Raw genomic sequence first — 24,265 nt, forward strand, 5'->3', positions numbered from 1 at the left:
CACAGGCTTATAAAAGCTACCAACTCAGCCCCTACAGGCAGCTTATTGGCCCATATATTCCCTACAGCCTGTTCCACCAAAGGGATACTGTTGTGATTTTTTTTTTCTAAATGACACTGTTACACAGCAAATAATTCCCTCTGCCATTTAACCTTTTATTCTTGAACCAACAAATGTATTTGTAGCTGTAATATTGGTGTGTAGGCGCCATCTCAGTGCCTTGTGCCTGAGTCTGAGCTTTCAGCCAGCGCTACACATTAGAACTGCTTTCAGCTAACCTATTGTTTCTCCTACTCCCATGTAACTGGAGGAGTCCCAAGCCGGACTTGGATTTCTTACTATTGAGTGCTATTCTGATACCTACTGAGAGCTGCTATCTTGCTCCCTTCCCATTGTTCTGCTGATCGGCTGCTGGGAGGGGGGGAGATATCACTCCAACTTGCAGCGCAGCAGTAAAGTGTGCCTGAGTCTGAGCTTTCAGAAGGAGCCAGCACTACACATTAGAACTGCTTTCAGCTAACCTATTGTTTCTCCTACTCCCATGTAACTGGAGGAGTCCCAAGCCGGACTTGGATTTCTTACTATTGAGTGCTATTCTGATACCTACTGGGAGCTGCGATCTTGCTCCCTTCCCATTGTTCTGCTGATTGGCTGCTGGGAGTGAGGGGGGGATATCACTCCAACTTGCAGCGCAGCAGTAAAGTGTGCCTGAGTCTGAGCTTTCATAAGGAGCCAGCACTACACATTAGAACTGCTTTCAGCTAACCTATTGTTTCTCCTACTCCCATGTAACTGGAGTAGTCCCAAGCCGGACTTGGATTTCTTACTATTGAGTGCTATTCTGATACCTACTGGGAGCTGCTATCTTGCTCCCTTCCCATTGTTCTGCTGATCGGCGAGGGGGGGGGGATATCACTCCAACTTGCAGCGTAGCAGTAAAGTGAGACTGAAGTTTATCAGAGCACAGGTCACATGGCTGTGGCACCCTGGGAAATGAAGAATATGGCTAGCCCCATGGGAAAAACAGATTACAATGCAGGATTCTGCTGGAGAAGCTCTATTAACTGATGGGTTTTGCACAATAAGTTGCTAATAGCTATGTATGAAGGCTCGTATTCCATGCATGTTCTACCGCTATGAAGAGCAAATAACAGCTAACGACTTATGGCAAGAATGCCACCATGTTGAACAGCTTGCCACAGACACTATGAGTGGAAGCCTTTCTGACTAGTAACACCAAGACATTACAATGTAGAAAACCAATAATAAGTAATTTTAAATGAATAATTTGTATTAATGGAGTTATTAGTCCCTTCGATTGAATATGCAGCAAATAAGCTATATAAAGAGACACCATAGGGCGAAACAATAGGCTAATGGTTGTAAATTGTTTTATTGCAACTAAATCATTATCTTGACTTACAACACATCGTGGAATCACCTTCTCTTTCCATAGGAAAAGCAATGAAACCAAAGCTGCAGAACTACCAAAAATCACAAAGCAACGGATATGTCCAATGATACAGATTTGTGATATGGAGAACAAGCCAGCAGGCTATTGGCCAGAAGCCCACATAATAAGGTTCTGTATCAGAATACATCCAATTACACCTCTTAAGGAACTAGAAGCAGTAATGGAAACAAAGCAGCTTCTTTCAACCCCAACACTATGTACATGTAACAGTGGCCCGCAGCAATGGCTTCTTTATGTTGTGCAGACAGCGGCTGGGTTCTACCATGTGGAACGTTCTACTGATTTGGGTGCTAAAGGGCCCTCGGCCAGAGATGCAGCACTTTAAAAAGAAAGCCCCATATAAATATAGACTTCTCTCCAGCTGTCACCCCTTCCTTAAAAATGTATTTCCATATGCCCTTAAGCTCTGTGGCCCGGATTGTCTCGTGGTTCTTCCCAGCCAGTCTTTGGTGTGGCCCTCAGAATCAGCGCAGCCGAATTCTCCTCAGTGGGGTTTTGGGACGTGACCATCTACATAAAAGTTTCTGGTAATTTTGGGGAGAGTGAATTCGGCTCCGTTCAGTTCTTCGGTGAGAATGATCTGGCAGCCGAGCCGGGAGTTCTCCTGAAGCAACGGTGCCATGTCCAGCATATCATCCTCCCTGGGGCAAGAGGAGCACACCATCAGCTCCACTTTGCAGTAAAAGAATTCCCAGCCATATAAATATATAGCAACAATGATGCTCTCACCTTTCATCGGGCTCTGGAAGTTTATCGAAAAACTCAGTATTCACGTAAACGTGGCACGTGGAGCAGGCCAGGGAGGATTCACAGGCGCCTAAAGGGGAGAACAAACCCAGTTATAACTCTTGCATACGGTTTAACCCTACCCTCACGTAACGGTTACACGTTGAGGGGTGTATTTATTAACAATGGAGACAAACAACACCTGTAATGTTGCCCATAGCAACCAATCAGCAATTAGATTTGACTGGCCTCCTATGAGTACAGGTGGCCAAACACAGGCCAATTCTAGCTGCCGATATCGGTCCCTTCAGATGGCCATACACCTTGGCGACCTACGGGTGGGCGATATTGGGGGAATGTAGGCTAATTCGGTCTGCCATAGACAATACGCATAGAGACAATTATCAGTAAATGATCGGCATTGTCTATTTTAGTAGCCGTGACAAGTAGCTGCAACTAGTAGCTCTGTGTGTCTTCACCATAATACGTAACCATCTTTTCAGGCCCTCTGCTATTAATGAACAAAAAACACAGCACTCCAACCCGGGCTCTCCTCCCTTTAGCCTTATCATGTAACTCCCTGCCATACACTTAGTCACTTACTAATATTTAAGGTTTTTGCAGAGCCTCTGCTATTAATCTTACATTTTGTTTTAAAAAAATTCTCCTGGGTTGATAAGTTGCTCTAGAGCTTGAGAAGAAAATATGTAAAAAAAAAAAAAAAAAAAAAAAATTACTAATTGCCCTTTATTCTACTTCAATTCCACACGGAGGCTTCCCTTCCCCCTCCTGAATGGCGCCACACATGCATTATAATAAGCCCCCCGTTCCCCTGTACCTCATCATGAGTAAAACATTTGGCTTGGCTTCAAGACCACCAAGGGCTCCAGGGGATCTTATTATATGTTATACACTGGGCTGGCTCCATTTATACAGTTCCATGCATAGGGGTTACACAGCCCAGTTATACACATACATACCTTCCAGGTCAATGTTGCACTTATGGGCAAGGCACAGCACGCTCTCACCTACTTTCCCTTTCACAGGGACACGCTGCCCAGATCTGTCCACAAACACAACATCTACCCTGGGGAGAGAGAAAAGCTTTGGTTTAACTATGGCAGTGCCCACTCAAATGTACAAATATGCAGAGAATGTTCTGGGCACTCAGTAATCTACACCCTCATACTGTACTGTCTAAGGGAAACACTATGGCACCTCCTACCCATATGTATAAATACAAATATACAGAGAAGGAATGTTCTGGGCACACAATAAGCTGTACCCCCATACTGTACTGTCTGAGGGAAACACTATGGCACCTCCTACCCATATGTATAAATACAAATATACAGAGAAGGAATGTTCTGGGCACACAATAAGCTGTACCCCCATACTGTACTGTCTAAGGGAAACACTATGGCACCTCCTACCCATATGTATAAATACAAATATACAGAGAAGGAATGTTCTGGGCACACAATAAGCTGTACCCCCATACTGTACTGTCTGAGGGAAACACTATGGCACCCCCTACCCATATGTATAAATACAAATATACAGAGAAGGAATGTTCTGGGCACACAATAAGCTGTACCCCCATACTGTACTGTCTAAGGGAAACACTATGGCACCTCCTACCCACATGTATAAATACAAATATACAGAGAAGGAATGTTCTGGGCACACAATAAGCTGTACCCCCATACTGTACTGTCTAAGGGAAACACTATGGCACCTCCTACCCATATGTATAAATACAAATATACAGAGAAGGAATGTTCTGGGCACACAATAAGCTGTACCCCCATACTGTACTGTCTGAGGGAAACACTATGGCACCTCCTACCCATATGTATAAATACAAATATACAGAGAAGGAATGTTCTGGGCACACAATAAGCTGTACCCCCATACTGTACTGTCTAAGGGAAACACTATGGCACCTCCTACCCATATGTATAAATACAAATATACAGAGAAGGAATGTTCTGGGCACACAATAAGCTGTACCCCCATACTGTACTGTCTAAGGGAAACACTATGGCACCCCCTACCCATATGTATAAATACAAATATACAGAGAAGGAATGTTCTGGGCACACAATAAGCTGTACCCCCATACTGTACTGTCTAAGGGAAACACTATGGCACCTCCTACCCACATGTATAAATACAAATATACAGAGAAGGAATGTTCTGGGCACACAATAAGCTGTACCCCCATACTGTACTGTCTAAGGGAAACACTATGGCACCTCCTACCCATATGTATAAATACAAATATAAAGAGAAGGAATGTTCTGGACACACAGTAAAGATAGCAATATAACAACTACAAACTTGTAGTTTATAAGGGAAATAAGGTGTACCTAGAGGGCATACAATCCTAGTAAAAATACTTATGATTGGATCAGAACTTACGTTTCTTCAGACAGCTCGGACCTTTGATTTTCAGCATCTGACTCTGTGCCAGCTTAATTAGAAAGAGTATGGTTATAGCAGAATATGAGAAAAGATACATATACAACTTTTAGTGAACTAATTATTAATGAGTTATGGGAAATAAACACTAAATTACAGGAATGTCCTGCTGTGCAGCGTATACCTTGTACTTGATCCCAACTAAGATATAATTACCCCTTATTGGGGCAGAACAGCCCTATTGGGTTTATTTCATGGTTAAATGATTCCCTTTTCTCTGTAATAATAAAACAGTACCTGTACTTGATCCCAACTAAGATATAATTACCCCTTATTGGGGCAGAACAGCCCTATTGGGTTTATTTCATGGTTAAATGATTCCCTTTTCTCTGTAATAATAAAACAGTACCTGTACTTGATCCCAACTAAGATATAATTACCCCTTATTGGGGGCAGAACAGCCCTATTGGGTTTATTTCATGGTTAAATGATTCCCTTTTCTCTGTAATAATAAAACAGTACCTGTACTTGATCCCAACTAAGATATAATTACCCCTTATTGGGGCAGAACAGCCCTATTGGGTTTATTTCATGGTTAAATGATTCCCTTTTCTCTGTAATAATAAAACAGTACCTGTACTTGATCCCAACTAAGATATAATTACCCCTTATTGGGGGCAGAACAGCCCTATTGGGTTTATTTCATGGTTAAATGATTCCCTTTTCTCTGTAATAATAAAACAGTACCTGTACTTGATCCCAACTAAGATATAATTACCCCTTATTGGGGGCAGAACAGCCCTATTGGGTTTATTTAATGGTTAAATGATTCCCTTTTCTCTGTAATAATAAAACAGTACCTGTACTTGATCCCAACTAAGATATAATTACCCCTTATTGGGGGCAGAACAGCCCTATTGGGTTTCATTATTTATTTTGTACAGTTTTTTGTACGATTTGTCTTCTTCTGACTCTCAAATGACCCCGGTAGCCAATAAACTATTGCTCCGTGAGGCTACAATTTCATTGCTATTTTGTATTACTTATCTTTCTATTTAGGTTCACTTCTATTCATATACCAGTCTCTCATTCAAACCACTCCCTGGTTGCTAAGGAAATTTGAACCCTAACAACCAGATATCTGCTAAAATTCCAAAACACAAATAATAATAAATGAAGACCAATTGCAAATTATCTTAGAATATTACTTACCTTATACATAAAAGTTAACACAGAGGTGAACAACCTATTTAAAGGGCAACTACTGCCTAACAAAAATGAGAATAAAGCCCGTCTCAGCACATAGGTCTGGTACAGATTCAAATACAAACTATAGGCAGCTTCCCCATGAATGAATAAAGCCAAATATTCAGCTAAATAATGTGCAGCTGAAGGGAGATGGCACCCAGGGACACAGGGAGACCCCTAGCTGGGTGCATACACAGTGGCTTTAAGTTTACTCGTATTTTATCATGGTGACACTCAATACAAAGGATACCAATGAGATGTGTAACACAATACAGTGCTGACCTGTCTTTATACCTTGGCTGCTGATGAACACTAAGTTTCCACCAACAATGCTCTTAGCATGTTAGAAAATCAATTTTCCATAAAAAAATAGTAAAAGCTGTTGTAAAAGCTACTTTTTCTACCTGTTAAAGGAGAAGGAAAGTCGTATTGGCATTTTACTGCCAATAGATTCGCCACATTAGTGCCACCTAGACCAATATATTTATTCTGCAGAAAGCATTACCATACCTGAGTAACAGCCCTAGAAGCTTTCTCCATTTGCTTAAGATAGCAGCTGCCATTTTAAGTAGCTTCCTGCCTGCAGTCTAAATGTTATAGCTCAGATCAAACACTCTTAAGGGAGAGGGGGAGGAGTTCTTAGCATTCTCGTGGGCGGGGAGAGGAGAGAACTGTGCAGACTCTGGCCCCGGGAATTAAGGCTGTTTCTGAGAGAGGAAGTCAGACACTGAAACAACATGTTTACAAGAAAATAGACAAGAAATCTTGGGTTTCTTTTGATAGAGGACTCAGTGCAGCATTACTGTTAGTGCTTGGGATGGGAGGGGCCTATTTTGAACCTGACACACTGACAACTTCCTTTATGCTTACATCATCACTGCCAGGCTTTGCCCTTATCTGTTTCCTATTGCTCTATGTCAGGGGTGTGCAGACTTTTTTCACCGGCGATCGACCGATGACCGGGAATGCGGAAGTGCGGTTTGAATGCATACGTACGCATTCACTCAACACTTCCGCATCCCCGGCTTCATCGCCGTCCACCAGAAATCCACGGGGGATTGACTGGTGGGCCACGATCGATGTCTTGGCCACCCCTGCTCTATGTGATACGCATTGTAATCAGCGGTCCTGTTAAATGGATTAGAGTCTGGCTTGTGGCCTGCATCTTTTTTTATTGTTTAAATAATTTGTTTTTATAATAATTTGTTTTACAGAACTACAGAATTGCTATGGTTCTGATTACTAGGGTCCTAGTTACCGTAGCAACCAGGCCGTGGTGTGGATGTCAGCATGGAAGATGAATAGAAATTGCCTTTACAGAAAGGTAAGAAAAACAAAAGTAACAATGAAAACAAAGTCTGCATACACATTTCCAAAGTTGACCCTGGCTATCAGACAGTATTTCAGATAAAGAATGCTAATCATTAAATGCTGCAAAGACTAAAGGTGCCCATACACGGGCCGACTATAGCTGCCGATATTGGTCCCTTGGACAGATTCGGCAGCTAATCGGCCTGTGTATGGGCAGAACAGAGCTGCCTGGCCGACCGATATCTGGCCTGAAATTGATCGGGCAGGTTAGAAAATCCGGTCGGATCAGGGACCGCATTGGCTCGTTGATGCGGTCCCCGAACCGACTGCCCCATAAGCTCAAATGTAATCCGATCGTTTGGCCCCAGGGCCAAACGATCGGATTATTTTTTTTTCAAGTCCCTTGCTACCCGATATCGCCCACCCGTAGGTGGGGATATCGGGTGAAGATCCGCTCGCTTGGCGACATCGCCAAGCGAGCGGATTTTATAGTGTATGGGCACCTTAAGTCAATCTATAACACACTACAAGCAAATTTGAAGTTTAACTTCCCCTTTAGCTGGATTAAGTTAGTAAGATACTGCATTATTTATACTGCTGTGCCCTGCATTCTCACCTGGGGTTGGGACTGACCTACTTCCCTCCTCTTCATTTGATGTCACCAGCTTCTCTGGTGTTGCCTGACTAAGCCTTCCAAGGCTCTGCCCCGGCTTGGGATATAACACAACCCTGGGGTCAAACCTGCCAATCATTAGAGATGCCCTGACTCCTCTCTTTAGGAGAGAGACAGCCATCCCCCTGCGCAGGATCCAAGGCTGCCTCTGAGAATCCCCCTCTGGGACTTACAAGTCAAGTCAGTTCTTATGTGATCGGATGCACCTAGGAAGAGAGACAAATCAGTCAATGCACAGGTTGCCCAATCATATCCTATCAGCGTTTGCCAAACATTACAAAACACAGGGTTTAGGATGGCACACCAAAAAGGAAAACCAAAAGAGGGTGCTCACTATAGGAGACCACCTGAGGAAACAATCAATAACACAAACCCAACGCGTTTCAGCCCTCAGGGGCCTTTGTCAGGGACACATACAACAGGACTAAAATGTGTTGGGTTTGTGTTAAATTTTCTGAAGGAGTGCCCTATTGATTGTTTTTGCCAAACATTAGGCATACCCAGGGTCGGACTGGGCCGCCGGTACAAATCCCAGTGGGCCCTGGCGGCGCTCCCTCTGCCCGACTGTTCGTCCCCTGACGCCTTAAATTTCTGAGCACTCAGGGGAGGACTTCGGGTGGGGGACTTTTAGTGAGGGGGGGAGTGGGATTGGGGGACGCAGCGGGCGGAGGCACCTGCAGGGCCCCTGGGAAGGCAGCCCCGGTGGGCCCTGCACCCCCCAGTCTGACCTGCACCCCCCAGTCCGACCCTGGGCATACCCACAGCAGCTCTTTCATTCTCAACATTCATTGGTCAGTGTTCTTCTCCCCAGGGCTGAGGTGTTGCTCTTTACCATGTTGCTGGTTTATATTTTTTGATGTTACGAATAATATTTAAGGGGTTCTATCATTTGGCAATGGATACATTCCTTTGCTACAACATGTATAACACTGTGATAATGTTAGAGAGTCAGCTCTAAGAACACGATTGCAGGGACAGAAGACTCTCGGTTCTGAAAACAGAAACAATTATGCAGGAGAGAGTGTTCTTGGAACAAGCCAGTTCTGGGGGAGACACATTTACAGGGGTAAGATCAGTTGCAGGGGTAAGAGAGTTTTGGATACAGACAATTGCAGAGGTAAGAGAGTTCTGGGAATAGACAGTTGCAGGGACAAGAACCTTCTGGGACAGACAGTTGCAGGGGTAAAGAGTTCTGGGACAGAGAGTTGCAGGGGTAAGAGAGTTCTGGGACAGAGAGTTGCAGGGGTAAGAGAGTTCTGGGACAGACAGTTGCAGGGGTAAGAGAGTTCTGGGACAGACAGACAGTTGCAGGGGTAAGAGAGTTCTGGGACAGACAGTTGCAGGGGTAAGAGAGTTCTGGGACAGACAGTTGCAGGGGTAAGAGAGTTCTGGGACAGACAGTTGCAGGGGTAAGAGAGTTCTGGGACAGAGAGTTGCAGGGTAAGAGAGTTCTGGGACAGGACAGTTGCAGGGGTAAGAGAGTTCTGGGACAGACAGTTGCAGGGGTAAGAGAGTTCTGGGACAGACAGTTGCAGGGGTAAGAGAGTTCTGGGACAGACAGTTGCAGGGGTAAGAGAGTTCTGGGACAGACAGTTGCAGTGGTAAGAGAGTTCTGGGACAGACAGTTGCAGGGGTAAGAGAGTTCTGGGACAGACAGTTGCAGGGGTAAGAGTGTTCTGGGACAGACAGTTGCAAGGGTAAGAGAGTTCTGGGACAGACAGTTGCAGGGGTAAGAGTGTTCTGGGACAGACAGTTGCAGGGGTAAGAGTGTTCTGGGACAGACAGTTGCAGGGGTAAGAGAGTTCTGGGACAGACAGTTGCAGGGGTAAGAGAGTTCTGGGACAGACAGTTGCAGGGGTAAGAGAGTTCTGGGACAGACAGTTGCAGGGGTAAGAGTGTTCTGGGACAGACAGTTGCAGGGGTAAGAGAGTTCTGGGACAGACAGTTGCAGGGGTAAGAGAGTTCTGGGACAGACAGACAGTTGCAGGGGTAAGGGAGTTCTGGGACAGACAGTTGCAGGGGTAAGGGAGTTCTGGACAGACAGACAGTTGCAGGGGTAAGGGAGTTCTGGGACAGACAGTTGCAGGGGTAAGAGAGTTCTGGGACAGGACAGTTGCAGGGGTAGAGAGTTCTGGGACAGACAGTTGCAGGGGTAAGAGAGTTCTGGGACAGACAGTTGCAGGGGTAAGAGAGTTCTGGGACAGACAGTTGCAGGGGTAAGAGAGTTCTGGGACAGACAGTTGCAGGGGTAAGAGAGTTCTGGGACAGACAGTTGCAGGGGTAAGAGAGTTCTGGGACAGACAGTTGCAGGGGTAAGAGAGTTCTGGGACAGACAGTTGCAGGGGTAAGAGAGTTCTGGGACAGACAGTTGCAGGGGTAAGAGAGTTCTGGGACAGACAGTTGCAGGGGTAAGAGAGTTCTGGGACAGACAGTTGCAGGGGTAAGAGAGTTCTGGGACAGACAGTTGCAGGGGTAAGAGAGTTCTGGGACAGACAGTTGCAGGGGTAAGAGAGTTCTGGGACAGACAGTTGCAGGGGTAAGAGAGTTCTGGGAAGGGGGGACAGACAGTTGCAGGGATAAGAGAGTTCTGGGACAGACAGTTGCAGGGGTAAGAGAGTTCTGGGACAGACAGTTGCAGGGGTAAGAGAGTTCTGGGACAGACAGTTGCAGGGGTAAGGGAGTTCTGGGACAGACAGTTACAGGGGTAAGGGAGTTCTGGGACAGACAGTTGCAGGGGTAAGAGAGTTCTGGGACAGACAGTTGCAGGGGTAAGAGAGTTCTGGGACAGACAGTTGCAGGGGTAAGAGAGTTCTGGGACAGACAGTTGCAGGGGTAAGAGAGTTCTGGGACAGACAGTCGGCTCAGGCAGTAACAGCAGTTATATAAATATGTGCATAAGTATATTAGCATCCCGGAAGGCAGGGCCTCACATTACCCGAGGGGAAGGACATTTTCAAACATACGCACCTAGCAACCCTACGCTCCCACTTCCGGTCACCTCCTTTGCCCCCTCCAAAATGGAATCTCTCTTTCCCTCCACCCTGGTCCCCACAACCCCACCTCCCTCAGGTCTCAGCCATCGAGAGGCAGACAATCCTTCCCAACACCACTTCCTCTATGGTCGGCGCTCGGCTGGTCCTACCGCTTCAGCCCTGCCATTGGTTAGCCCTGCTGGTCCTGCCCCTTCACCCCTGCCATTGGTTAGCCCGGCTAGTCCCGCCCCTTCACCCCTGCTATTGGTTAGCCCGGCTGGTCCTGCCGCTTCAGCCCTGCCATTGGCTAGTCCTGCCGCTTCAACCCTGCCATTGGCTAGTCCGGCTGGTTCTGCCGCTTCAACCCTGCCATTGGCTAGTCCGGCTGGTCCTGCCGCTTCAGCCCTGCCATTGGTTAGCCCGGCTCCGACTCTTCCCGCCCTTTCCCTCCCTCTAGCCTTCCGGAAGTGACGTGCGCAGCGGCCCTGTGATGACATCTCGCTGGAGTTAGGCTTGTCGGCTGGTGAGGTGGGAAAGAGAAAGCCGGGGCCGTGAGGGGAATGTCTCTCCGCCTGCGGGCCCAGTAGGAATGTGTCAGGCTGCCGGGGCGCGTTTGGGACCCGAGGAGTGAAAGGAGCCCTGAGCTGGTGAGTGTACGTGCGAACCCCGGGGCGGCCATTCCGTCCCACCGCCCAGGCCTCCCCTTCCTGCAGCGCTGTGGGCCCGGATTTATCCCGCGGCTTCTCTCTGTGCGCCTCTAGCGCTTCCCTAACAATAGCCTCGAACTGCCTTCTGCGCTATTCTGGGCCCCGCATCACACGGGCAGCCGCTCTGGGAGGGTTACACTTATATGAACTGATTTCTGTGCTCTATAATATCTAAATATGCCATTATTCGTATGTGTGCAAAACTGTATAACAATAGCGCTAATAGTGTGTGATAAATACTGCGCATTTGGTTTTGGAAAAATGGGAGCTGCCATAGTGTTTCCCTTAGACAGTACAGTATGGGGGTACAGCTTATTGTGTGCCCAGAACATTCCTTCTCTGTATATTTGTATTTATACATATGGGTAGGAGGTGCCATAGTGTTTCCCTTAGACAGTACAGTATGGGGGTACAGCTTATTGTGTGCCCAGAACATTCCTTCTCTGTATATTTGTATTTATACATATGGGTAGGAGGTGCCATAGTGTTTCCCTTAGACAGTACAGTATGGGGGTACAGCTTATTGTGTGCCCAGAACATTCCTTCTCTGTATATTTGTATTTATACATATGGGTAGGAGGTGCCATAGTGTTTCCCTTAGACAGTACAGTATGGGGGTACAGCTTATTGTGTGCCCAGAACATTCCTTCTCTGTATATTTGTATTTATACATATGGGTAGGAGGTGCCATAGTGTTTCCCTTAGACAGTACAGTATGGGGGTACAGCTTATTGTGTGCCCAGAACATTCCTTCTCTGTATATTTGTATTTATACATATGGGTAGGAGGTGCCATAGTGTTTCCCTTAGACAGTACAGTATGGGCGTACAGCTTATTGTGTGCCCAGAACATTCCTTCTCTGTATATTTGTATTTATACATATGGGTAGGGGGTGCCATAGTGTTTCCCTTAGACAGTACAGTATGGGGGTACAGCTTATTGTGTGCCCAGAACATTCCTTCTCTGTATATTTGTATTTATACATATGGGTAGGAGGTGCCATAGTGTTTCCCTTAGACAGTACAGTATGGGGGTACAGCTTATTGTGTGCCCAGAACATTCCTTCTCTGTATATTTGTATTTATACATATGGGTAGGGGGTGCCATAGTGTTTCCCTTAGACAGTACAGTATGGGGGTACAGCTTATTGTGTGCCCAGAGCATTCCTTCTCTGTATATTTGTATTTATACATATGGGTAGGGGGTGCCATAGTGTTTCCCTTAGACAGTACAGTATGGGGGTACAGCTTATTGCATGCCAAGGACTTCTTAAATTGTAATTTACCAGAGGGATGGGATCTTCCATATTGCATATATTTCCTTCTGTTCTCGCTTTTTAAACCTCTGTATGTAGTTTGCCATTAGAAAACATGGCTGCCTTTGGTTGTATTAATATCAGGCAGATTTGCTGAAGAAGTGAAAATGATGTGGTTTTGCTTGTGTCCCAGTTACAGATGCTCCTTGCCTGTGCGGTTGCTCCTGTGCACTTGTTATAGCGGGATGCCCTTTGTGGTGCCCGACTAGGTTCAGTGGTTCCCTCCCGCAGCCCAAACACTTGCCTCTGAAGTGCCCCATTACCTTGGACTTAAATTAGATCTTTATGGCAGACACCCACCTATTGCAGAGTCATTCTTAACTGTCAACCTGTGACCCATCTGTTGTAATCCAATTCCCAGCATCTGTCAGGGGCTTAGCAACAGCTGTGGTTTTGACATCCCATAGCAAATGCAGTTGCTGAAACAGTTTACGGTAATGCCATTGCATTTACTACCCCAATGATTATTTTTTAGCCAATCCCTTTTGTTCTAGGTATACTTAAATGTGGCAGAAATATGGTTAAAAAAATCTTAGGCACGTGTATCTGTCTATGTGATGTTAGTTCTATGGAAGTGGGGGGCAGTCTGTATTCAACAACTGCTTTTTTCTGTTATCGGCATAGAAAAAGACCAATTGTAATTAATCTAGTACTAGTGCGTATTACTCGAATTACTTTCATTCTCACATATGTTGTGTGGGAATTATAAAGGGGGCAGAATTGTCTACTTTTCCACTGTAATCAGGCTGATGTCTGTACGTTGAATGCTTTTGTATCCTTTCATAAGAATTACTGCGTGTTTTGATCAAAATGATCACTACCGTGCCAAAAGCTCTGGCTTTATTGTGAAGTTTTATATAGAATGCCGTAAATAAAATACAGGTATGGGACCCGTTATCCAGAACCTGGGATTTTCAAGATAAGGGATCTTTCCATAATTTGGATCTTTATACCTTAAGTCTACTAATACATCTTTCTAACATTAATTAAACCCAAAAGGATTGTTCTGCCCCCAATAAGGGGTAATTATATCTTAGTTGGGATCAAGTACAGCTACTGTTTTATTATTACAGAGAAAAGGGAATCATTTAACCATGAAATAAACCCAATAGGGCTGTTCTGCCCCCAATAAGGGGTAATTATATCTTAGTTGGGATCAAGTACAGGTACTGTTTTATTATTACAGAGAAAAGGGAATCATTTAACCATGAAATAAACCCAATAGGGCTGTTCTGCCCCAATAAGGGGTAATTATATCTTCGTTGGGATCAAGTACAGGTATTGTTTTATTATTACAGAGAAAAGGGAATCATTTAACCATGAAATAAACCCAATAGGGCTGTTCTGCCCCAATAAGGGGTAATTATATCTTCGTTGGGATCAAGTACAGGTATTGTTTTATTATTATAGAGGAAAAAGAAAGTCATTTTTAAAAATTAGAATTAGTTGTTTATCATGGAGTCTGTGGGAGATGGCCTTCCTGTAATTCGCAACTGTCTGGATAATAGGTTTCCAGATAATGTATCCCATACCTGTAATGGCTTTTCCCATGAAGCTCAGCCCTTTTAGATCACTATTGTTTGTTTGACAACTTTGAATGTAAATCTGTATTTTGTACAGCGTTGCGGAATATGTTGGCCCTTTATAAATACATTTTAATAATAACGCACGTAGTATAGGAAGGCGTGTATGCTGAGCTCAGCCCTGCGGGTACCTGCATATGTATGTGTGTTTGTCAGACAAGTATACATTGTAGCAAATCATTTGTACTTCAGTTCCTGTTTCCAGACACACATCCATGCTGCGTGATCACATCTCAAACACCGGTTATTTATCATTCTGTCACGCAAATCCATTGACTGTATCTTATCCAACAGCAAGTTTTATCCAAAATAGCTTCATCCATCTACACTTTTACAAGTCATAAGCTATTGATTTCTTGCTTAAAGGAAAACTATACCCCCAAACAATGTCGGTCTCTATAAAAATGTATTGCATAAACAGCTCATATGTAAAACCCTGCTTTAACCATTTTCTTAAAAATATACTTTTTTTTTTATTAGTATGTGCTGTTGGGTAATCCTAAATAGAAAAGCAGTAAGGGCCGCCCCCTGGGATCATAGGAGTCACAGTGCACACAAACAAGCCAAGGCACACATACATGCTAGGCCCCATCAGCCAATAAATTGGCAGAGTTCTGCCTTTTGCTCCTACACTACTTCCTGTTACAGTTAGAGCTGCATCACTTCCTGTCAGCTGATCTCTGAGGGGCACAAAGCCCATCACTAAATGGCGGCTCAAGGGAAAGGATGTAAAAGGGCAATATTTACTGATATATATATTCCAGTTTGGCGAGATTCTTTTTAATAGGTCACTTAGTTTATATCATATTATCTGTTGGTTAAGTATTCATTCTGGGGGGATAGTTTTCCTTTAAGTAGTCAATATTTGCAGTTTCTACAATGTAATAGGGGGATATAATTTGATGTTTAGTTCTGCTGTGGGTGCTGAGGATTCTTTCCCCAGTAGCTAACGGAAGGAAGCAAAGGTTCAGCTCACTGAATGGAGCATAGACAGAAAGGTCAAAAGCAATGTCGGCTCAGGCTGTTATGCACCTCCTCTGTCTCTCAGCCTGAGAGTTACTGTCACTTGGTGCTGAGATAGAAAATAATAGTGTCTGCATTGCAAAACCTCTGCTACAGTAGGGGAAAGGCTCGCTGTTACATTCTACTTTTTATAGCATTTACCACATTTGTAGGCATTTTGGCCTCAGGTTAATATCACATGCACTGTGAGAGCTATCGCATCTCAAAATAGGTAGCCGAGCAGATCAGCTAATTGAACTCTGGCTGCCTCAGCCCGCAATGGCTGCAATGAAAATCTCTTTGTTAATGTTTAATAAGGGAAATACTCCCTCTCCGGGCACGCTGCACCCCAGGGAGGCTTAATATCACTCCGGCTGTGAAGTTCCGCTATGCCAAGAGTCACCGAGTGTATTTATTCCCTGAAACCAAGTGCTGGCAGGTAACCTAGTCTCTTCTCATTCCTGCATTTCCCTAATGCAGTATTTATTCACCTGGATAATATATATAATATAGATAGATAGATAGATAGAGATGCACACCTTCAATGTCTACTTTAAAATGGTTTGGTTGTAGATCTTGATGGGGTAAGGTTTTTAGTGTTTTGTTGGCTTGTACTCTGCAAGGCTAGATTTTCTAAAGTGCTAAATGGGTGTTGGCACCTGAAGCATTATGATCACTGTCAGGGTCCTGAGATCAGTTCTAGCCAGGGCTGCTGAGTTTGTATGCAAAGGGTAATGAAAAGAATGACGGTAACCATAGGAAATCTGCCAGTCTGCAATATGAGGTGCATTAGATAACACACACCAATGTTAGTTGCTAAGCTAGAATTTCTATCTAGGTTTTTTCCCCTTCTAATGGTGAAATGTGCTTAAAGGAACAGTAACAACAAAAAATGAAAGTGTTTTAAAGTAAAATATATTTTATATATAAGGCGGCACAAGTAGCTGCTATTCCCTTGGAGTGGCTGGGGCACTGCCTGCTATTCAGTTTTTGTTATGGGGGAGGGGGGTGTTAGGAGCTGCTGTTGTCCAATTTTATCACAGTAGAACCCTGGTTTTATGTCCCCAGAACTGATGCGGTTATGTTGTCCATTGGAAAATATTGGGGTTCTGTTGTATAATGCAGGGTTTAATTGCAGCCCCTGTGCTCATTGTATATTGTAGATGATTTTTTCCCCAAAACTAGCTATGCATTCTTGCCTCCTCCCACAGCTTTCACACATTTTTACTGATACATGTAATTACTTAAAGGGCACAGATCACCCTAAAATTGCTTCCCCTACCATAGGTGCAGGCTAATAGAGCCCCCCTACATTGTTAGACTGCCCGCATCGGGAGGGAGCTCTTGGTTTGGGCGTTCATGTTGTGGCATTGACAACCACATAACAAGCGAATGCCTCAAGCGGTGCGGGCGGCCTATCACCGGCGACGACTTTTTTGGAAAGAAAAGAAAAACATTGTTTCCCCCAACCGGAGTGCAGGAAGCCAGTTTAGGGTGATATGTGCCCTTATGTATTTCATGCATACGCTGAATGCTAAGGGTGTGTGCTTATAGGAATTACCATGTAATCTGACTAACCCATCAGAATGCCAGGCACATATTGGGCTATAGAGTCATAGGGGCTTTACACAAGTGATATATTAGTTACATGCTGAATTGAGCAAATTTATTGCGTAGTGTCTGTTGCTATATAACTTCTATAGATATATCAGTGCGATTAGAATGTTGAGGTCGGTTTTGGCAGCTTCACATTTATAGTGCTGTCACTGTGGGGTAATTTACACAGTGTATATTCTCTTTTAAATATGCAGTATGCTTCTGTTTTGATGTCCCTTTGTATTTGTCCCAAGGAAACAGTCTAAAGGTTACATTTTGTTCTGCCACTGCATTTTTATAATAAGGACTAAATGTAAAATTATTAGCGCTGCGCAAAGGGATGGACAGCAACTCCCTCACAGTCCAATATTCCTGGCTGGCTTCCTGCCATTATCGGCCTGCAGGGGGATTTATTGGCTCTTTGCTGTTGTGCTGATGATGTTTAAATAAACTTTTAGTAGTGATGTTGTGAGCTAATTTAAAACTGGTCATTTTTAAAAATTATTTAGGACTTTGTCCTCCTTTGTTCTCTAGTTTTGAAACTGTCTAGCAGCTCTGGTTGCCTGGGTTTAGTTTAGACTAGCAACTAGGCAGTGACAGATTTCAGGGATAGGGGATGGACGCATGGAAAGATAAGAATAAATAACCATAAAGTGGTAGCTTCACAGAGCTATAATTATTTATTTTTGCTTCCAGGGTCATTAACCCCCAACAACCATAGTAGGTGTTTACTGCATGTGTCTGATGAATGATACGGCTTATCTATAGTTATGTCCTTCTGCTCAACAGATAATCTGGACAGTTTTCAGCCATTTAATTGCAGTTTCTACTTTCTAGTCCTGCCTTTTACTTAAGTCTTTGTGCAATATCAAAACATCAGAGAACTAGGTTAAGAGAAGACATTGGTTTGCTTATGGAAGATGGAGAGTAAGTGCTACGGCTCATCTAACCAGTGTACTTTGTAAACGTGTGCTAGTGTTAGATTTCTGATTAGCTGCTTTTAGTTGACTGGGTCGTGCTTCTTGTCTTTCAGCATGGTAGTGTCTGACTTAAGCTGGCCATACACGTGGCGATCTCACGATGTTTCGTACGACCGTCGGTCGCACGAAACATCGTCAGATCCGCCACACACCATTCAGGGCTGAATCGGCAGGTAAGGAGGTAGAAACAATAGGATTTCTACCTCCTTCTGCCGATTCAGCTCTGAAGGGAGAATTTTGGTCAGGCGCCTTCTATGGCGCCCGATCAAAATTTTCTAACTTGGCCGATCGGCGAGCCGACCGATTTCAGCAGCTTCCTGCGATATCGGTCGGCTCGCTGACATGCCATACACGCACCGATTATCGTACGAAACGAGGTTTCGTACGATAATATCGGTGCGTGTATGGCCACCTTTAAACTCAGTTAGATCTCTTCTTATTAATCATTATACTGCGTCATTAGGGAACATTCCCAAATATTAGGCAATACCACCTAATGGCCCTGGTTATGATACCTAGTGGAAAAAGAGCAGAAGAGAAGCTAAACAAAATATGAAAAAGGCAAACTGAGTTCCAAACTGAGCTTTTTATTCTTCTTGTGATAACCAGTGACTTTTGAATACTTTGTTAACGCTATGTCGAATAAAAAAGGGGGAGGCCATAGCAAAGGATGATTTTTCCTCCAAAAGAGATCTATTAAAAAAAAAAAAAAATCTAGGAAATTTAGGTTTCATATATGTAAGGTATGTAAAAGTCATATACACAAAAACTCCAGTTTAGTGAATTCTGAGTGTGTTTGTTTTGGAGTTAAAATGTCAGTGAATGTAAACACTGCATATGACTAGTGTATGTTTTCTTTTTAAATGCGTGACATTGTTTTTTTTCATAATTACAGCCATCATCAACTGAACAAGAAGGCTTCCAGGTTGTGCTTCATGATTTGAAACTTGGAGACATTTCTAGATCTGACATGAAGATGGAGGCAATAGGAAAAGGTGAAGAACTTTTAGATTCTGAAGTGCCTCCTCAAGTCGATCAGCAGAAGGCGGACAGTCAAGCTGACGAGGGCTCTCTAGAACTAGAGGCTTCTCTAAAAGATGGTGCGCAAGATGTCCCGGACTCTTCCAGTCTTTCTTCAATGCCTTGCTTGCTAATGGAGCTTAGGCGGGACTCTTCAGAGTCTCAGCTAGCATCCACAGAAAGCGACAAACCAACTGCTGGGCGTGTTTACGAAAGCGACTCTTCAAACCACTGCATGCTTTCGCCTTCTTCCAGTGGACACTTGGCTGATTCCGACACGTTGTCTTCCGCAGAAGAAAATGCACCATGTCGTCCAGAAGCAATAACAGAAGGCTGTGACGCCTCCACTCCAGGAGTCGTGGCGGCCCGTAAATCAAGGAGGTCCCGATCAGAGAGCGAAACCTCAACTATGGCTGCCAAGAAGAATCGTCAGTCGACCGACAAGCAAAATGGTAGAGTTACAAAAATTAAGGGCCACCGAAGCCAAAAGCACAAGGAAAGGATCCGACTGTTGAGGCAGAAGAGAGAGGCGGCTGCGCGAAAGAAGTACAACTTGTTACAAGATAGCAGCACGAGTGACAGTGACCTTACCTGTGACTCTAGTACAAGCTCATCCGATGACGATGAGGAAGTTTCAGGGAGCAGCAAGACAATCACAGCAGAGTTACCAGGTAAATCTATTTCACTACCTCCCAATGAGTGACATAGACATAAATGGGGAGTCTTCTCCTGAACAGAAATTGGTTTGCTGTCGGCACTATACAGGTTAATTGATTATGTGCTTAATAAGCAATTCTTTATTGACAAGTTCATATATTAGCTTTCATCCCTGCTGGCAGTTTTAAAAACCCCAGTCTTTTCCCATAATGCTTTATTTATTGTACTAACATACTGTATGTATATGATTTATTTTCCAACTGTCTTCCGTGTTCTGAAATGTTATCTTCACATTCATCAAAGAAAACCTTTATAGGAAGACTGAAGGATTTTAAGCTTTAGAAAGTAAAGTACTGTATTTTTGTGGGAAAGGGGAGATGTCGGTTGGTTGAAGTTGAGCTTTTTCTTAAGGGCTTTCTTAAGGACATCTGGTCCTGGTGCTTATACATTATTCTAGTGCAAACTGACACAACTGTTTCTTTAGGACTGGAGGAAATGTACTCATGATTCATTCAGTGCAAATTACTTTAGAGAATATTCTGCTGATCCTGTCCACATTTCAGCTTTTAAAATTTAATGTTACCTAAACTGGGTTGCATCCACATTACCGTCTGCAAGACTTTAAAGTCAAAATGTTTATTGCTAATTGTGTTGCAGAAATGCACGTGTCCTATTATGCGACATGAACAATTATACTTATTATTTTTGAATACTGACTTTAACATGACTTGGTCACTACAGATTCAAACCATTTAGCTGCAAGAAAACACAATTGGTTTCTTTAAGAACTTGATAAGACTTTGCACACTGATCTCCCTATTGTGGATTTGATGGATCTGCTCTCACTGCAGGATCCAGACTCCCATTGCAGTTGATAGACCTTTCCTGAGTAATATCTGAATCTTATGTGACCAAGGTAAATGAATGAATCAAGCAGACCATACATAATCTTGTTGGACTTATTTCATTTTGATGGGGAAAGTTCCGATGGGCCATCCTTCTGTCTTGTGGTATGGTAGTTGATCTGTCCAAATTGTTTCTGCAAATACAGGGTCTGTGGGAAAATTGTGTCTGTTGGTAGAAAGTAACTGCCCGTGGTTCTGCTGATACTGGCTGTTTGTCCCTTAAAAACAGGACCGTATACCATAATTGTTTATGGCTAGTTATATATTATCCATTTGTTCTGTCCAAGGGACAGATGTTCATATGAAACAGAGTTCAGTCAGTCCTGAAACTTGTAAATTGGATGATAGTCTATAACAGGGGTCCTTAAACTTTTTAAACAGGGGCCCAGTTCACAGTCCCTCTGACTGTGGAGGGTCTGGACTATAGTTAGTAGCCAGGGTTGAGGCTGTAGTTTAAGGACTGTCTGTCTCAGCGTGGTCCTTGGCCCAGCGTCACGTCACCTTGTCACACCGATGCTAATGAGGCTAAGGGTGAGAATGCAGCGGGGTCCCGTTAAATGACCATGGGGGGCCATATCTGGACCATGGGGGGCCATATCTGGACCATGGGGGGCCATATCTGGACCATGGGGGGCCATATCTGGACCATGGGGGGCCATATCTGGCCCGTGGGCCGTAGTTTGAGGACCTCTGGCCGATAACCAACAGCTGTGATTGTTTAAAAAAGGGTGGATGCTCCAGTAGACGGTTGTTTAGAAAGAACAGGAGAGTATACTGTGGGTTTAAACAGGGTTACTTTACATGTATATTCTATTTTAGTTCTGATCAGGAAGGGATAAAAGTCCCTTCATACTATAAACAGACTCGGGAATCTGGAATAATTGCAGCAGGTTTTTTTTTTTTTTTTTCTGGAACATGCCTAAGGACTGTTCTGTGAGCAGGAACAGACTACCTTTGGGCAGGACTTATTAGGGCTCTCTTCATAATTTATTAATTAGTGCATGGTTTGTAGTGTTGGAAAATGGCACAGGTGACTGGACACCTTAGTGCATTCCCGTAATCTGTACTGTTTCCATCCCATGTCTTAGATATACACAGTTTGCTTTTTCATACATTCCAGTAAAAGCATCAACTTAAATTTGAAATGGAACTAGGGCCTGATAAAAATGTTTCAGCCCCAGACACATTCATATTATGCTTTTGTTATTCACCCTTTCCCGTAAAAACCCCATCCCTATATTGGCCTTTTGACTTGGTCATTGCTTTATTACAGACTAAGATCCAGTTGCCTTTGAAATGAAAGTGCTTTATCGGCAGTATTTTTACACTTTGTTTTATTAACACTTGCAGATATCTGACAATGACATAATGTAGAATGGTACAGTATTGACTCTGATACTTCAGTGTCAGTAAAGTAGTTTTTATGATCTGCAAAACTGCAACCCTGAATGGGTTCATGTAATCCTGCAAAAAAAGGCCAGTTGCAAAGACAAGTGACTTATTTAAAGGGCACCTATCACTTTGCTGGCCCAAAATGGTTATAGAGCTCTAGTGGACCTTGGGCTCCAAAAATATTTATTTTAAGCTGAACAGTGTTGTGAGTTTTACCCCTGGAGCACTATTGCATGGGGGTAACCTTAAGGGTAAGAACACGCTAAGCGAGTTAGTCACCAGCAATAGATCTCTGCTATTGCTGGCGACTAACCGCTCTGAAAAGGCTTTTACGACGGCAACAAATAGAAGTCGCCGGTGGAAAGGCCCTTGCATCACTTTTTTACGAAGTTGCCTGCTGGAGGAAACTTTGCATCGCTTCAGTAATCCAAAGTTATGCGAAGGGCTTTCCACTAGCAACTTCTATTGTTGCCGGTAGAAAGCCTTTTTGGAGAGGTTAGTCGCCCACAATAGCTGAGATCTATCATTGGCGACTAACTCGCTCCGTGGGTTCTTACCCTTAAGGCAGCGGTCCTCAAACTTTTTAAACAGGGGGCCAGTTTACTGTCCCTTAGTCTGTTGGGGGGGCCTGACTATAGTTAGTCCTCAAACTAAGCCCCCACTGCGTCCTCACCCTTGGCTATTACCTGTCTGCCTCAGTGTGGTCCTCGGCCCCAGTGTGTCACGCCACCATGTCGGCCGGTGGGACGCAGTGATGTGACACACTGGGGCCGAGGCCACGCTGAGACAGACAGGTAGTAGCCAGGGGTGAGGACACAGCGGGGGCCAGGTAAATTACCTTGGTAGTTTGAGGACCCCTGCCTTAAGGCCTCACTGTGGAAGCCCTTGCCAATCCCTTCCTGCTTCATAGAAATTCAATGAAATTACCAGTTACACTTAAATATTTGATTTTAGATCACATCTCCATTTCTTTTATTCCACACACCTAATATCATCATCCATTGCCCCTTAAGAAAACCCGTCACTTCCAATGTGAAAATCAGTCGTTTTTGTAAATTTTATGATTTTCATAATGCTTTATTGATCAACAGTTTTGCATAGTTCAAGACCTTACCATGTCAAAGTGTAAACTCTAAAGTGACTTGTCAGGTAGAATGATGTGAAATTAGTCCTGTGCAGACTCCTGGGCAATTTATTTTGCTTTATCTGTTCTGCGACTCCCAGGAAAGTTGAGCCCTGTGGAACAAGGAGCTGTAGAAGAAGAGAATCTGAGACAGGAAGGATTGTAAGAAAGAGCTTTACATTAGAGCATCCCAATGGAGGACCAGTCTGCAGCCACAGCACCGTCCCTCATCTTCCCCTTCAGCGACCGGCAGCAGCTTTTGCACTTAGTGCTGCTTGGGTAGGTCCCACGTGGCGCGGAGGATGGGACAGTCCAGCTCCAGTGTATCCAGCCGGGATTTTTGTTTTTTATTTTCTTTGGTTTGTTTGACCAAGCCTTTGTTCCAGATTTTCTGCGGCACAGGCTTTATATTTATCCAGATGGGCATTAAGTTATTGTGGCTGCGGACATTTCTGTGACCCGCCATTCCGAGATCCAACCTTTATTATTATTATTATTATTATATAAATATTTTTTTTGTAGCAGTTCATCTTCATTCCTTTCACTGTATTGGGCGTAGAAGAAAACTGAAAAATCCAACTAAAGCATTTATTCATTTTATTTATAAGTCTTTCCTGTGACTGTGTGACTTAATTTAGGAGCCATGCTTTTCTGTTTGAAATGGTTAATAAAACACACCTTGTTTGAGCCACTGTCTTGTGCATTAAATTAGAGGAATGAGGTCTAAGCAGTTCATTCAAGGACCCCCTGCACTCCATAAAACTACTATAGCAGAAAAATCTGTATGGTCCCATAAACTCAGTGTTGTTGCAGCATTTTAAAGCCAAGTACTGTTCAGCCTACATATTAAAGCAATTGTGGCTGCCTCCTACTATAGAATGGATTTGAAACACCGAGACCTAATGTTGTAAGCACCTTTCAGTCTGTAAATGCCCCTGCTTGCCCTTTAGCGTTTTTCCCATTCGTGTTGATAGGAGCCACTGGGGTGGTCACAGATGCATTTCATCCAGCCGAACGTTACTCTAATAGCTGCTTTCATTGGCTTTGCTGTGTATATAAAGTACAACTGCTGATTGGTTCTTACCTAGCAGGTCTTCTGGGATTTGTGGTTTATTTTGGGATGCCTCACACAGGAGATCTAGTAACTAAGGGGGGGA

General features: G+C 43.9%; 2 protein-coding genes across 2 annotated transcripts; one reads left to right on the plus strand and one right to left on the minus strand.

Annotated features, from left to right (window-relative positions):
* Positions 1–1,374: 1,374 nt before the first annotated feature.
* On the minus strand, positions 1,375–10,875 carry fdx2 (ferredoxin 1-like). The gene is given in 6 exon segments (NM_001126738.1): positions 1,375–2,115; positions 2,204–2,291; positions 3,181–3,287; positions 4,625–4,676; positions 7,800–8,062; positions 10,824–10,875. Coding segments are annotated over 5 exon segments (582 nt in total). The 5' UTR covers positions 7,978–8,062; positions 10,824–10,875; the 3' UTR covers positions 1,375–1,958.
* A 545-nt stretch (positions 10,876–11,420) lies between these two features.
* Positions 11,421–23,795, plus strand: c18orf25 (chromosome 18 open reading frame 25). Its single transcript, NM_001016028.2, is given in 3 exon segments — positions 11,421–11,475; positions 18,907–19,702; positions 23,210–23,795. Coding segments are annotated over 2 exon segments (786 nt in total). The 5' UTR covers positions 11,421–11,475; positions 18,907–18,981; the 3' UTR covers positions 23,275–23,795.
* Positions 23,796–24,265: the final 470 nt, after the last annotated feature.

Source organism: Xenopus tropicalis, chromosome 1 (assembly GCF_000004195.4).
Source record: "Xenopus tropicalis strain Nigerian chromosome 1, UCB_Xtro_10.0, whole genome shotgun sequence".
NCBI lineage: Eukaryota > Metazoa > Chordata > Amphibia > Anura > Pipidae > Xenopus > Xenopus tropicalis.